We start from the raw sequence: 13,492 nt of genomic DNA on the forward strand, positions 1-13,492 counted from the left end.
TCCCACGCAAAAAGTTAGTGTTTTGCGCATGCGATCAGCCGGATTGGAAACATAAATCCTATCAAATAAAATTTGTGAGCCTCCTTTCATATTCTGATGCAAACTTAGACAAGATTATATTAAGAACATATAAAGTCATTGCTAAGATTTGCCGATTGAACTGAGATAATTACGAAATTTCGTTATAAAGTAGTAAGGGCAGCATTAGAACTCATAAGTGGTTTAAACTCGAAGCAGCTTGAAATAAACAAAGACATGTTGGCCACGATGGGTCTCAATAACTCTACTAAGCATTCATTCAAGATCAACAGCTTCTGAAGTTTTATAAAGTTGTCATTAATGTCGAACAACATTCTGGCATACATCATGCAACAGTAAATCTACCAGTCTACCGCTTATGGCCCGTAAGCCATGCTTACTGTTTTGTCACCTATACATGTGTCTACTTGTCTACCAAGTTATCGACCGATCGATTCTCCTATCGGCTATACCTAACAGCCTAACTCCCTAATGGCTTCCTACCTATTGACGAACAACACACCTGGGTAGATGGATGGAAGGACAGACGCACGGACGGATGGAGAGAGAGAAAGTGAGAGAGAGAGAGAGAGAGAGAAAGAGAGAGAAAGAGAGAGAGAGAGGGATTAATGGATTGACAGATAGAGAAATAGGCAGACAGACAGACGGATAAAAAGGTAGACAGATAGATAAAAATGTAGGTAGCTAGGTAAATAAATAGATACTAGGTAGGTATGTCTAGGTAGGTGGGCAGGCAGGTAGGTAGATGAAAGGATTGATGGGTTACGATACAAAAACAATAAATGCGTTCACAAATACAGACGCATTAATTGATTCCTTCATGGTTTTGGATTCCGCTTTTATTGTCAAGATAAGAAACCTGTACTCTTTTTGGTAAAACGTTTTTCATCAAAATGTTTTTCCAAAGGTCAAGGCGGCGATACAGATGGCTGATGAAATAACACTGCAATACAAAAATTTATCAGTTTAAAATCATTTTACTTGCCCACACATTGCTCGCCCACAAAATGTCACGAGTCTCCTACACGTTGATTCACACAACATTGCAAAAAGAGGGGTTGTATAGCTAACTTATATCAAAATTTCACCCTGAACCACGCGCTCTTTTCATCACAAAGACTTTATTTCCGCGTTTTCTCAGAATTCCCTTACTGATTAACCACACGGGACAAATTTTCAAAGACTGTTTCCTAAGAAATCAAGCGCTTAATTGGTGCAAATCTAATGGCTAGGGAGGTATAAGGGAAAATCAAAGATTTCAAGATCGTTACACGTAGGTGGCGTAGCTGCAACTGTTGTTTAAGCCATAACAAAGATCACTACTCTGAGTTCATTTTACGTGTAACTTTGAAAGCGATGAGTTGGCAAGTCTACTCTAATTTGTCTGCCACTCGCAATTCCGAATTGCAGGAAAGCAAAATGAAACTGATTTGTGAATAAAATGTGCAGCTGAAAGTAGTTTTACAGAGACTCGAAAACGCCAAATTGCAACTCATGTCAACGGTCTGTTGTATCTCATCGTAAGCTCGTAACCCACGATCGTTGACTTCTAACTATAATTCATGGTAGACCGTCCCAGTAACATCGAAATCATGTATAGCAATCAAACCGATGCGACGAAAAGGTAAACTTTGAAAAAATATTCAACATCGCAAGAAAAAAGACTAATTCATCTAACTGTCTTTCTGTCTGTCTGTCTGTCTGTCTGTCTGTCTGTCTGTCTGTCTCTGTCTGTCTGTCTGTCTTTTCTATCTCTGCGATACACACACAAATACATACATACATACATACATACATACATACAATGATACATACAATGATACATACATACATACATACATACACACACACCACACACACATACATACATACATACATACATACATACATACATACATACATACATACATACATACATACATACATACATACATACATACATACATACATACATACGTACATACGTACAGTACATACGTACATACATACATACATACATACATACATACATACATACATACATACATACATACATACATACATACATACATACATACATACATACATACATACATACATACATACATACATACATGCATACATACATTCATACATACATACATACATACATACACAAGCAGGATGATATAAGTAAGACAGAGTAACATTTTCAAAATTCTAAACTTATTAGACTGTAACATTACGCAGTATACTTATTCTAGTGGAAAACAAAAGCATGTCAATGTAACTGGGCATTTCCAGAAATTAACCCTGTACACCTGAGAGCCTCGGCGTCACGGCTAATCTAAATATCAAAAGAAACCTGTACCATGTTTGCATATTCGTTTCGTGACTGAGGAAAGCGTGAACAAACAGTGAGCATCATGCTCGAGCGGAAATGTATATTGTTGACGTAAATTTTCAAATGTCATCGACATTACTTTCAATGGCAATTGACTCTCTCGAAGGACTGTCTCCAGAAGGTTACCCTTTTAAAATAGCTTTGACATCCTGACTCGAGTAAATTAAAAAGTATGTGGTTTGATAATCGACAACTGCACAGCCAACATGTCTGTCTGTCTGTTTGTCGGTACCTGTGAATACATTCGTCGATGGCATCGGTCCATATGATAAAAATTGACGTATACGTAACTTTGATACATCAATTTTGAACGCTATCGGTGACATGAGTGATTTAAGATTAGGTGTTGTGAACAAAATTGAGAAAGTGGGCGCCAAAACATACTCATGCAAATTTCGGCATAATGTTGAGGACGTCTTCATACCAGTTGGGTGATCCCTAAGTGACAGGCTAAATTAGACGATTAGAAGTCAAGAAAATGCAAAGAACGTGTTCTTACTAAAATAGACCATTTGGCCTAGGAGGTACATATGAGGTACATATGCTGATATCCGTAAAAATAATTGAAATCTATCAGACAAGAGGTTTGACGGTAGCAGGAATCTTCTAAACCAAATTTTCACTCCATCAGAGAAGCCGTTTCGGTAAAAATGGTCAATGAGAAAGTTGGCCAAAACCCAACATTTCATTTGTGCAAATTTCTTAATCACTCTACAAATCTAAATGGAGTCATCCCCAGGCATTTATCAATCGAATATCACAGCAATCAGACAAGCTATTTCAGAGAATGTTTAGACTAATAATGATGGGAAAGTGAAAGTGATCGGAAATATGCATTTCGTGGTCATTTGAAGAAACCTGAAAGACTTCTGTTCTAGGAATGTACCAACAAACCATCAGAGTTTTGTCTCCGGCCATCCTAAGTTTTGATGTTTGTCCTATGTCCGATGTTCCACATTCATTAGAACAAAATCATATCTTCAAAATATGTATCTGTATGATCTTGACAGAAGTGACACACACAATACTTCTACTACTGTATGCATGCATGCATGCACGCATGCATGCATACAGATAGATAGACAGACAGACAGACAGACAGACAGGCAGGCAGACAGACAGGCAGACATACAGACATACAAATCATCTGTATCATTTATTGCATTATGCAATATCCGTTGTTTGACAAAAATAAATATTATGAGTCGCAATAAAAAACACTGACAATCAATTTCATGAGTCATTTTAAAAACTATTTATCAGAACAGTACCTACATTATTATATCTGAAAACTGGCATTAGCATACTATTCATATTATTGAATCGAAAAATCAATAAACGATTACAGTTTTGCAACAAGCCTTGAAACATAGGCTGAACCCATCGTGGAAATTCGGAACGAAAAAACACAGCTTATTTTTGTGTTACGATATTCATTATCTCGGTATTTTGTCTGGAAATTTGCCATCGCAATTTCCGACTAGGTTTTAGAAGTGAAAGGCTTGCAAAATTAACTGTAATTCGCCCTAATTAGTGGTCGATCTTCAAACCCGAAAGCGCCAATGTTAATCAGTGAAAAGGGAAAACTGTCATTCGAGCTTTATGATATTTCATATTGAAAAATGTGCATCTCAAAGCATTTATAAAAACGCTTTACATACATGTAGTAGACAGTACTCGTTAGGGAAAAAATCAAAATCGGCGCTTGGATACCACACCGTCACACAAAAACTTGACTTATTTCGCGTCGTTTGCAAAGGAAGAGTACACAGTGCATCAAATAGCTGGCGTTCTCTCATAATTACTGCAAAATTATCAATTAATTCATTTTCTTGGCGTTTACTGAAAGTAAAGTATATCTCTGCAGTCAAAGAAGGCAGTTTCATGAGAGTATACTTTAAGTGATTTGCGCGATAAATTATTCAACTAGTGGCATATCATATTCAAGGAAGAGATGCGAAGAAAACTGATAAGATTTATTGTTAAGATGTGATGAGAGGTATCAAACCATAATGCGCTGGTCCTTAAAGGTATACAGTCACCTGTAATCTAAATATGCCCATATATGGTCAAAGGGACAATCTTTAGTATTCAAAATGCCCATGTTAGGGCGCTGTTCTTAAAAAGCGGCCACCCGCTTAAAATCTGTGATTGGTTAGATTTTCTCTTTCCATGGTAACTGTGGCAAAATTGGAACAGGTGACAGTATACCTTTAAAGTGTTGATCTAATTTGAAACTTCTATCTGTTCTTTGACATGGAAATATACCAAAATTAAAATAAAGCTGTGTTTAATATGACATGGCTTTTGTAGACACATCACGTAGACAAGAATCTGTTTAGTTATTGTCCTGTTAGAGTTCTACCGTGACGAGCGAGGGATAGATGAAAAGTTGTAAATGATGCACCATTTGTCAGGAATTGGCTCGTGTGTGGAAAATACCAAGCATTTACAGCAGGTTTAACATTAGTTTGTTACGGTAACCGGAAAGACTCGTATTTGCTGTATTCGTATCGATACATGAAAAAAAGGGTAAATGTCATTTCTTGTTCTAAATTATTACAGGGAGGAGGCAGACTCCATGATATTCATGCGGATGTACTTTGCATAATATTTCATTACTTTTATGTACCTAAGAGCAATTTGGGCTGACCCTTGATCTAATTAATCAAGAACGTCATAAAAAATTAACAGAAAATGATGGTGGTTGGTACCGTATGTTGTGAGTTTGAATCGCAAAAAAAAAATACTGTCATCAAAGTAATCGACTGGCTGGTATTCGCATATTTACCGAAAATTCTTGTTGGGAGCATGAGCATATTTTAAAAGCCAATCAGCTAAACTGGTAGATAATATACAGGTCATAATTTTACAGATTAAGATTTCCACTGAAAAGTGTTGGGATTTCAGCTTATCATTGCTTTAATGAATTAATTACTTAATGTATTTATTAATTTTGTCAGTTAGTTACTAAGTTATCTATTGATTTATTCCAATATTTGTAGCGGTTTAAATGTGAAAGATAATTCCAGGTTTACTAAACAAAATTACAAAAACAGCGACATTGATGAACTTGATAACAAATTCCTGAGGAAGATAGGGTCGTTATCGAGTCATCTATGATTTTTAACGTTCTAATTATGTCGAAGTTTAAGTACAAAGCTATACAGGATAAATGTCCGAGTAGATTTGCGGTGAATAGTAAAGTGGAATAAAAATCATTTTACACCTCAATTAAATTGAAAAACGAAAATACTTTTGATGCTGAAAGGTATTACGGCTACCCTATACTCTCATAACCTTCATGTTTATGTTCAGACAATAACTATACTCAAAGACTCTATAAAGCCGATAGCACACTTACGTTAAGTGAATTCTCAGGTAATTACCGTTCTTGCTAATCCTTTGCTATCGCAGAATATGACATCCTGGGAGAGATGTTTAAGTGAGGAGCTTCCACGTTTAGGAAATATATTACTGAACCAACAAGGGCCTGAGTACAGTAGACTGGAGGACTCTGTCGTACGAGGGTTTCCGCAAAACTCCAAAAAACTGGGGTTGGAGTTGTTGGAGACCCATATGCACGACTGAATGTTTAAGTCTACGGTCAGAGCACAGATGAAAAAACGTCCACTAAGTTCTCTGGACTGAACAGCTTGACACGGTTTCGCTGTGGCATGAAATTTCAAACTCGAAATGTCCATTACAATTTGAAGTTTGCGAGAAACATGCTGTAGTTCACGTATCCCAACCGTAAACGTTGGTAAATTAACGAAACGTGTGAGGCGACTGTTATGAATAACAAATCAGTTGTGACCTTTGCGATTTACCAAGGATGTAATAAAAGTACGTTTCATCCGAATGAACTTTTTATCAAGCTATGAAATACAGTAATTTTGTTTGGAATTCACACGAGTCTCTGATTGGATGCCTGTCATTACCTTGACGACTACAATGTTGCCTTTACGTGTTGATTGACTCTGAAGTCGTTCACACCTAGTACCTTCATGTCCATATTTTATTAATTTTTCAAACCTTCCACCGTTACCTTCCTCAGCAAGGGATTCAGCCTTCGGGCGCTCCTGTAGAAATTGACAGCTGTTTAAAATCACTATTTCCAGAATATCTTTTGTAAACAAAGAATAGACAGTTCACTAAATGACGTATTGGTCTCTTGACACACAGCAACCAGTGAGTCATCTTGCATGTGTGCGGATATAACAACCTTGTAAGAGGGATAAATATGTAACTTCATCTGCTGCCATTTGGTGGTCACATTTTGAGATGACCCTAACATACATCACGAGGCTGTCATTTGGTGGCCACATTTTGAGCTGACCCTAACATACATCATGTGACTGCCATTGGTGGTCACATTTTGAGCTGACCCTAACATACATCATGTGACTGCCATTTGGTGGTCACATTTGAGCTGACCCTAACATACATCATGTGGCTGTCATTTGGCGGTCACATTTTGAGATGACCCTAACATACATCATGTTGCTGCCATTTGGTGGTCACATTTTGAGATGACCCTAACATACATCACGTGGCTGCCATTCGGCGGTCACATTTTCAAAATGACCATAACATACATTGTCTAACTTTGCTCACTTTATTAAACCAGCTGGCAGACGCATACACAAACCCGTGTCTGCGCATACATATTATATTAAACGACGCGGCTGAAGACAGCTTCATCGCCAACAGATGAACAGTAGCAAAAATACAGAAAAGTAGTACTATTACTAGGAATTCAAGTAAATATACTTCACGTGTGGGCTCAATCATGCAGTTTCTCACATAACGCACACTCGAAAAACGAAGTCCCAAATAGAGTGACTTTGTTCGTTAGTTCTAGCGATCACCGTTGCAACAAGACTGCACGTGTGTATTGGAGGGAAGCTCCAGCCGCAGATGGGATGCACAATCGCTACGATGTTTATATTATTCCAATGTGTGTGCATTATTCTAACGATTGCTCGTAAAGTAAAGGAGCCATGCAAATTACAGTGAGGGACCACGATATACCACGGCAGAGCACTTTGAATTTCGAACTTAAGCTGCAACAACTGAGCTTAGGTACCTAGGTAGGTAAATTACGGATTGGGTTTTTGATTTACGAAACTGAGTTTATCAAATGCAAGAAGCATGAGACCAAGCCTTTGCGAAGAAACCTGGGCCATGAGAGCAACCCACAACTTGCTGACCATGCTTCAAGCCAGCACGGTCATGTACCTACTGTGCAGATGGACAACTTCTTAGTGCCCTGCAAGACCAGCTGGTGGTAATCATATATGCATAACCCACATTTCTGGAGTGATAATTGGCTTTGAGAAGGTATTTCATCGTGTGAAGGGAATGAAATATCGGCATTGTCCCTTTTATTGTATTTGAACAAAGTTCTGCAAAAACCTTCAGAATTGACACCATGAATCCGATATCAAGCTGACGCCTTGGGCGCAAGGAAGTGCGTATTGCAAAGGGCAATTTGTTAACTCGATTGAAACAGTCACCTTTTCACGACTTGGTTCATCCACACTCAAGAGTCGAAGCATTTGTGGCTTCATTCAAGCAACGCTCTGTGAGTTCTAATCGATTACACCAGTAAGGATTTTGTTCGATTTTGTTTGCTCTGGCACAAAGCTGCCGACCGATTTTTCGCAGAATTTTGGCACACGGCAACCCCGCCACCACCTGTCCCTTCCCACAGGACAAAAATATGACCCTTTAAGAAGATCAATAAGTTGACAAGAGTTGCAACTGTTATCAAAGATTCGTGTTCAGAGCACTTAAGTCCTTTCCCCGAGGCTGTCAAAAACAGCAGCAAAAGAACCCACAAGATAGCAATATAATGAACTGTTTTCCCCAAGACTATCATCAATCGAAATATCAGGATACTTTAAACGTAAATAATGAAGATATTCCTGGAATTCAATTCAATTCAATTTTCCTCTGCCGAGATTGCCATGATGTGATTCCATATCACTAATGAATCTCATCCTAGAATTTAGGCCAATAGTGGATGCTAAAATGAAAACATTAGTACATTCACACCGGCGCTGAGCAAATGATATTCCAAACAGCAGAAATTAACGATTGAACAACGTTCATAGTTTCCAGTAAACACGGGTGAACTGTTCCTTTTGATGGCTAGGTGTTCGCTGGTGACTAAACTCATCTGAATTGGGGCCACCTTCGAAATGAAGTGGTTCAGGCATAATATAATATGCAAAATTAAAAAGAAATGGACAAGTTGAAACATATCGTGAAACAAACTGATGTTATGTGCCAGTGCAATTACATTGTACCGATTTTTAAAGTTACACAGGTTAAGGCGTGTCTAGAAAATTAAACCTATCAGAAGCCTTATTGGATCATCCCACTAAACAAACTAACACGCAATAATCTTCCACGTTACTTTGAATGTGGCTAGATCATGAAGAGGTAGAGTGCATGGATTTCTTTCACTGATGTAAAACTAACATATCAAGTGTTCAAGCAAATGAATGTTGATTACACATTGTTTACAAAGCATCAGGTGTTAACAGCTTTCATAGTAATATCCTACCTAACACCTCACAAACAGGCATACATGCATCTTATCTATCATTTGTCGGGTTATGATCTTAGATGGCCGCCAGGAAGCTAGCTTCTCTCAGGTTTTCTCGTATCAAAAGTTATTACGTTACAAAAATGCTCGAAGTAAAAAATGCAAAAGAGATATCTGCTGATCCCACAGAACTGTGCCATAAAACAATGTGATAAGCTTACAATACACCATGGTGTAATGAACACAAGAGTATCGCCAGAAAAATCGAAGGTCTTACGTTTGAGCCTGTGTACACTCTTAATTAATCTATCCTGCCCAGGTACGGAAAAGATAGTAATAAAAACACTACCCGGCAGCCATATTGGATGTAACAGTATCGTATAATGAATAATCTTGTTATAAAATCGGGTGACAGTTTAGAAGATGATTTAGCGACAGGTTTGGTTTGCAGACAGTATCTGAGCATGAAGGAGATAGTGAACTGTAATCTTGATATGTTTACCGTTTCTTTTATTTCACAAACTTCCTAAAATACAGAAATTTGAGAACACTGCAATTCAAATGAACTCTTCGAATAACACCCTTTTATGGTGTGATGAAAACTAATATTGTACCGCATATCTTCAAATTTATAATATCCATTTCAGCACAGCATTTAGAAGCATAGTGTCATGGTGACGTCATTCCTTTTCATGTCAATATAATTGTGTTTTGATTGGCTAATCTGTTTAATGAAATTTTCGTCCATATCAAACACATCACCGTTGTAATACATGAGCACTTTACAAGACCGAGTTACGGCATATGCCATTTGACTAAAAGGTACGATCATATGGAGTAATACTTTGAAAAATCAACATTTGTTCTATGCTCTGTTGCCTTTATGGCAAAGAAACTGTATTTTATTAGATGGGCGTTCAAAAGATTTGTCGCCAACATTCCTCAAGGATGGGAAGGTTTCGCTAACGCTAGGTCATAGGTGGGAAATAAGTGAACATGGGTGTACGCAATATGTCTACCTATGACCAAGATCCTTGTCTCGACCCTATGTCAACCCGACATTTTAGTCGAAGATGAAAAACACTTCTCACTGACCAAGCCCCTCATGTAGTTAGTGGGCAGAACAAGCCCTGTATGGACAACTCCAACGTATGGGTAGTAGTAATTTCATTTGATGTGATGTGATGTTATTTAATAAAGCAATATAATAAAAAAGATTCAAAACTATAACAGGGTAAACTACACATATTAACACACTTAAATCACTGAATATCACCTGCCGAGGATGACAATAAAAACTTATTTCTATCGTGGTCCTCGATTAGAAATTACGAAGAGATCTCGTACAAAATAAAGTCCCTTTGGGTGAAAGAAGTAAGTGCAATACAACTACTATGAGGACAAAGGAAGAGAAAAAATCAATAACCCACGAAAGGGGACAGAAACCCTTCGAATTGTGAGTACGTTTACTTTTTGACATTCTTTTTGAAATCTTGTAAACATAGGCTTGAATAGTGAATACCCAGTGGAATACCGGTCCATAATTTAGCCGCTGAAATCAGAATTGAATATTGTTTTATGAGAACCGAAGGCTAGTGAGCGAATAGAATATGAACTTGTCTGGTGTGATACGATTGTGTGTGTGTGGGGGGGGGGTATTACCATTATTGTCATGGCTGACCTTGCTCAATGGCATCTTATACTGTGGATGCAAACGTTTAAACAAACACGTCAGCTTATCTGTGGTGTGCCTTTTAAATGTGAAACGTTTTATCTGTTAAGCGATGCATTATTTGATCTGTCTATCGGTATTTTGAGAACTCTGTTCCAAGAGATATCGGTTAAAGATGACTTGTACGTGTGATAACATTCAGGTTCACCCCAACACGAGCTTCTTCTATCATGTGAAAAATGCATGTTCCTCTATTTAGTCTGAAAGTGTCCAAAATAGCTCCAAATGGGTGCATCCAAAGTTTAGAATACATTTTTTGACTGTATACAGGATGATGGATTGCAAATATTTGAAATTTAACGAAAGTGTTTCTTTTTATTAAAAATGACCTTAATAAATACACATAATTTTGGTAGTAAATTTTAGCGGTATGTGGTAACGATATAATAGTTGCTTTTTAGATTAATTTTTAACATTCTCGCTTTCTCTGTTTAATGATTTTACAATTTTTTTAACTGTTTTCTCGGATGTATGACCCCATTACAGACGAAGAAAAAACATTTCATTCCTGAGAGAAAATGTTAAGCCTTTTCGTTCTGTAAAATGGAGTTCCTCTAATATGAATAAATTAAACTAAACTGGTCGTGGAATTGATAGAATGGGGACAGAGAATTGTTGGCATACAAGCTTGGAGCAAAAGGTAGCAATACAAGAGTCTACTGATAACCACTGTAAACTATAAAATCGTAATGATAAGGTTATGCTATGTTGCCAAAGATAACAGTAGAAACGATAGGAATTCAGTGACATCATTCTTTTGAAAAAAATGATTTTTACTTTTCACGACAGGTTGATAAAGAATACTTAATTGAGTGGTATTGGCCTTGTCAACATGAAATGAATTAGAGAGGCGTTAACGCACACACGTTCCCACTGCAAACACTGCACAATATGATATCATTTGAAGATTCTTCGGGCGTTTGAATCTTGTGACTTTATTACTTCCGGTTCAATGAATTTATTATGGTGTCTATTGGTCTGAAAACTAATGTTCCTCTTTGAGGAAGTATTTCAGAACAAACCTATCTAGATAACAGATCTCAGACAAATGATATATGATACATGATAAATTACATTTCTGTTTCAAATGTCACTCTCTTACTCCTACTATGACTCGCAATTTGATATATGGTGGATTGCACATGATAGGCAGGATGTGCTCACTCTTGTCGCAACACCTGATATCACTTCCGGTTGCAGATCCTAAGTCCATTTTAAAGAAAATTCTTTGCTTGCCGTCCTTGGATTTTTGAAAATCTTACCAGCCAGCCAGGCAAAAACCCAAACACAGACAAAAAACACAAGGGTATTGACACAAGCTCAGTGTTAACACTGTGTTTGTTTTCTTAATTTTCTCAGAAAACCTACCAGCACGCAGACGGCAAACAAAGAAAAAATATTTATAGCCTAAGTTCATGTATCTTTCTTTCTTGCTTTTCATCCTGCCGCCCTGTGTTTTGTAGCGTGTCCGTTTTGCGTTTGCAAATGTCAGTCTTTCATTTTCGAGGAGCGGACCACCTTAATACATCCAAACCACCTATGAACGTCTCAGAAAATAATGCTACTGGTGATTTATTCAGAACAGAAATTCGATCATGTATTTTTCCATCAATCTACAATCACCAATATGTCAGGAACCACTCTACATGTTGATCACGTGAAAAGACATGCTTGTATTAGGATGCATCATTCTACTAATTCGCCAGGCAGACAAACAGTACTTGCTATTTCTGGGCATAAGCTTCCTATCTGGTGACAAGCTCCGAGCGAGCGAAGGGGAACAGTCAGGTGTTGCATTTTGACCTGCGAGTCAAAATCACACACGACTGGCTGATTTCATGTCAAGGAGCCTATAGGGAGGTTTATACAAAGCAGCTTTCGTGAAACCTGATGATGGTTTGAAACAGACTTAAACCAAGGGATTCTTCAGCAAAAGCCCAAAGGATGTTTTCTTCAACCAAACGTAAATTATTTGACATTGTCGCCAGATTATGTACAGCAGGGCAATACCCTAAGCTAGTGATTTCTACATGTCTTAATGCTTCTCTAACATGTATCTCTTATAATACATGTTATATATTCAAATTTTAAGTCCTACGGGCGGTTATTTGTTTTTTCCTTCACAACTTTTTAAAAATTTGGTCATTTTGATTTTTCATAGCTATGCTATTTTTGAACTTTCTTTACCTTCTGATGGTCACTATCTACGATTGTCGAAATGAAAAAGGAGAATGAGAAAGCATGTCTGTGTCAGGTTCCACAACAACAACTACAGCTTCAGACAGCTCTAATGTTTTTCTTCGTGTAAAGAAATTTCCGAGGATTTGAAGTTTACTTTTTCACACATTTTGATAGCCTTGCGGCCCCAAAGTTGAGATTAAAAAGTTCCTTACATGTACCTAACTAACAGAAGCCATGTTACGGGAAACACAGATACAAATATTGTTCAAAACCGTTCTAACTTTGGCAATAAATAAATAATAAGCTTATGTATTTACCTTCGAAGTGGTTTCTTCTTCTTAATACAATATTTACAGCAGACAATGATACAAATGACGAGAATGAGTCCACCGATGACGCCTGCAACGAGTATCACAATCGCGATGTACTTTTGCGAGGGCGCGGAATTGTCCTGTGGTGGAAAAATGCACAAAAGTAGGTGGTAAACAATGAACAAATGTAATCTGACAATTTCGAAGAGGAATCGATTGTCACATAATACTATATATATTAGGCATCGATTGTAACGCGGGCAAATGTACGAGTATAGGCATTGGGCTTATAATTGTTTTCCACGGTTGTT

At 37.5% G+C, this 13,492-nt stretch overlaps 1 protein-coding gene across 4 annotated transcripts in view; it reads right to left on the reverse strand.

Annotated features, from left to right (window-relative positions):
• The window catches only part of LOC139138636 (microtubule-associated protein futsch-like), a 102,254-nt gene that overhangs the window by 12,984 nt on the left and 75,778 nt on the right, over nt 1-13,492 (reverse strand). For all 4 annotated transcript variants that reach the window (XM_070707105.1, XM_070707104.1, XM_070707106.1 and 1 more), the window contains one exon: nt 13,188-13,321. In XM_070707105.1, coding sequence (XP_070563206.1) covers nt 13,188-13,321 — 134 coding nt within the window. The remainder of the gene's footprint in view (nt 1-13,187; nt 13,322-13,492) is intronic.

The sequence above is a fragment of the Ptychodera flava genome, chromosome 8 (assembly GCF_041260155.1).
Source record: "Ptychodera flava strain L36383 chromosome 8, AS_Pfla_20210202, whole genome shotgun sequence".
NCBI classification, from domain to species: domain Eukaryota; kingdom Metazoa; phylum Hemichordata; class Enteropneusta; family Ptychoderidae; genus Ptychodera; species Ptychodera flava.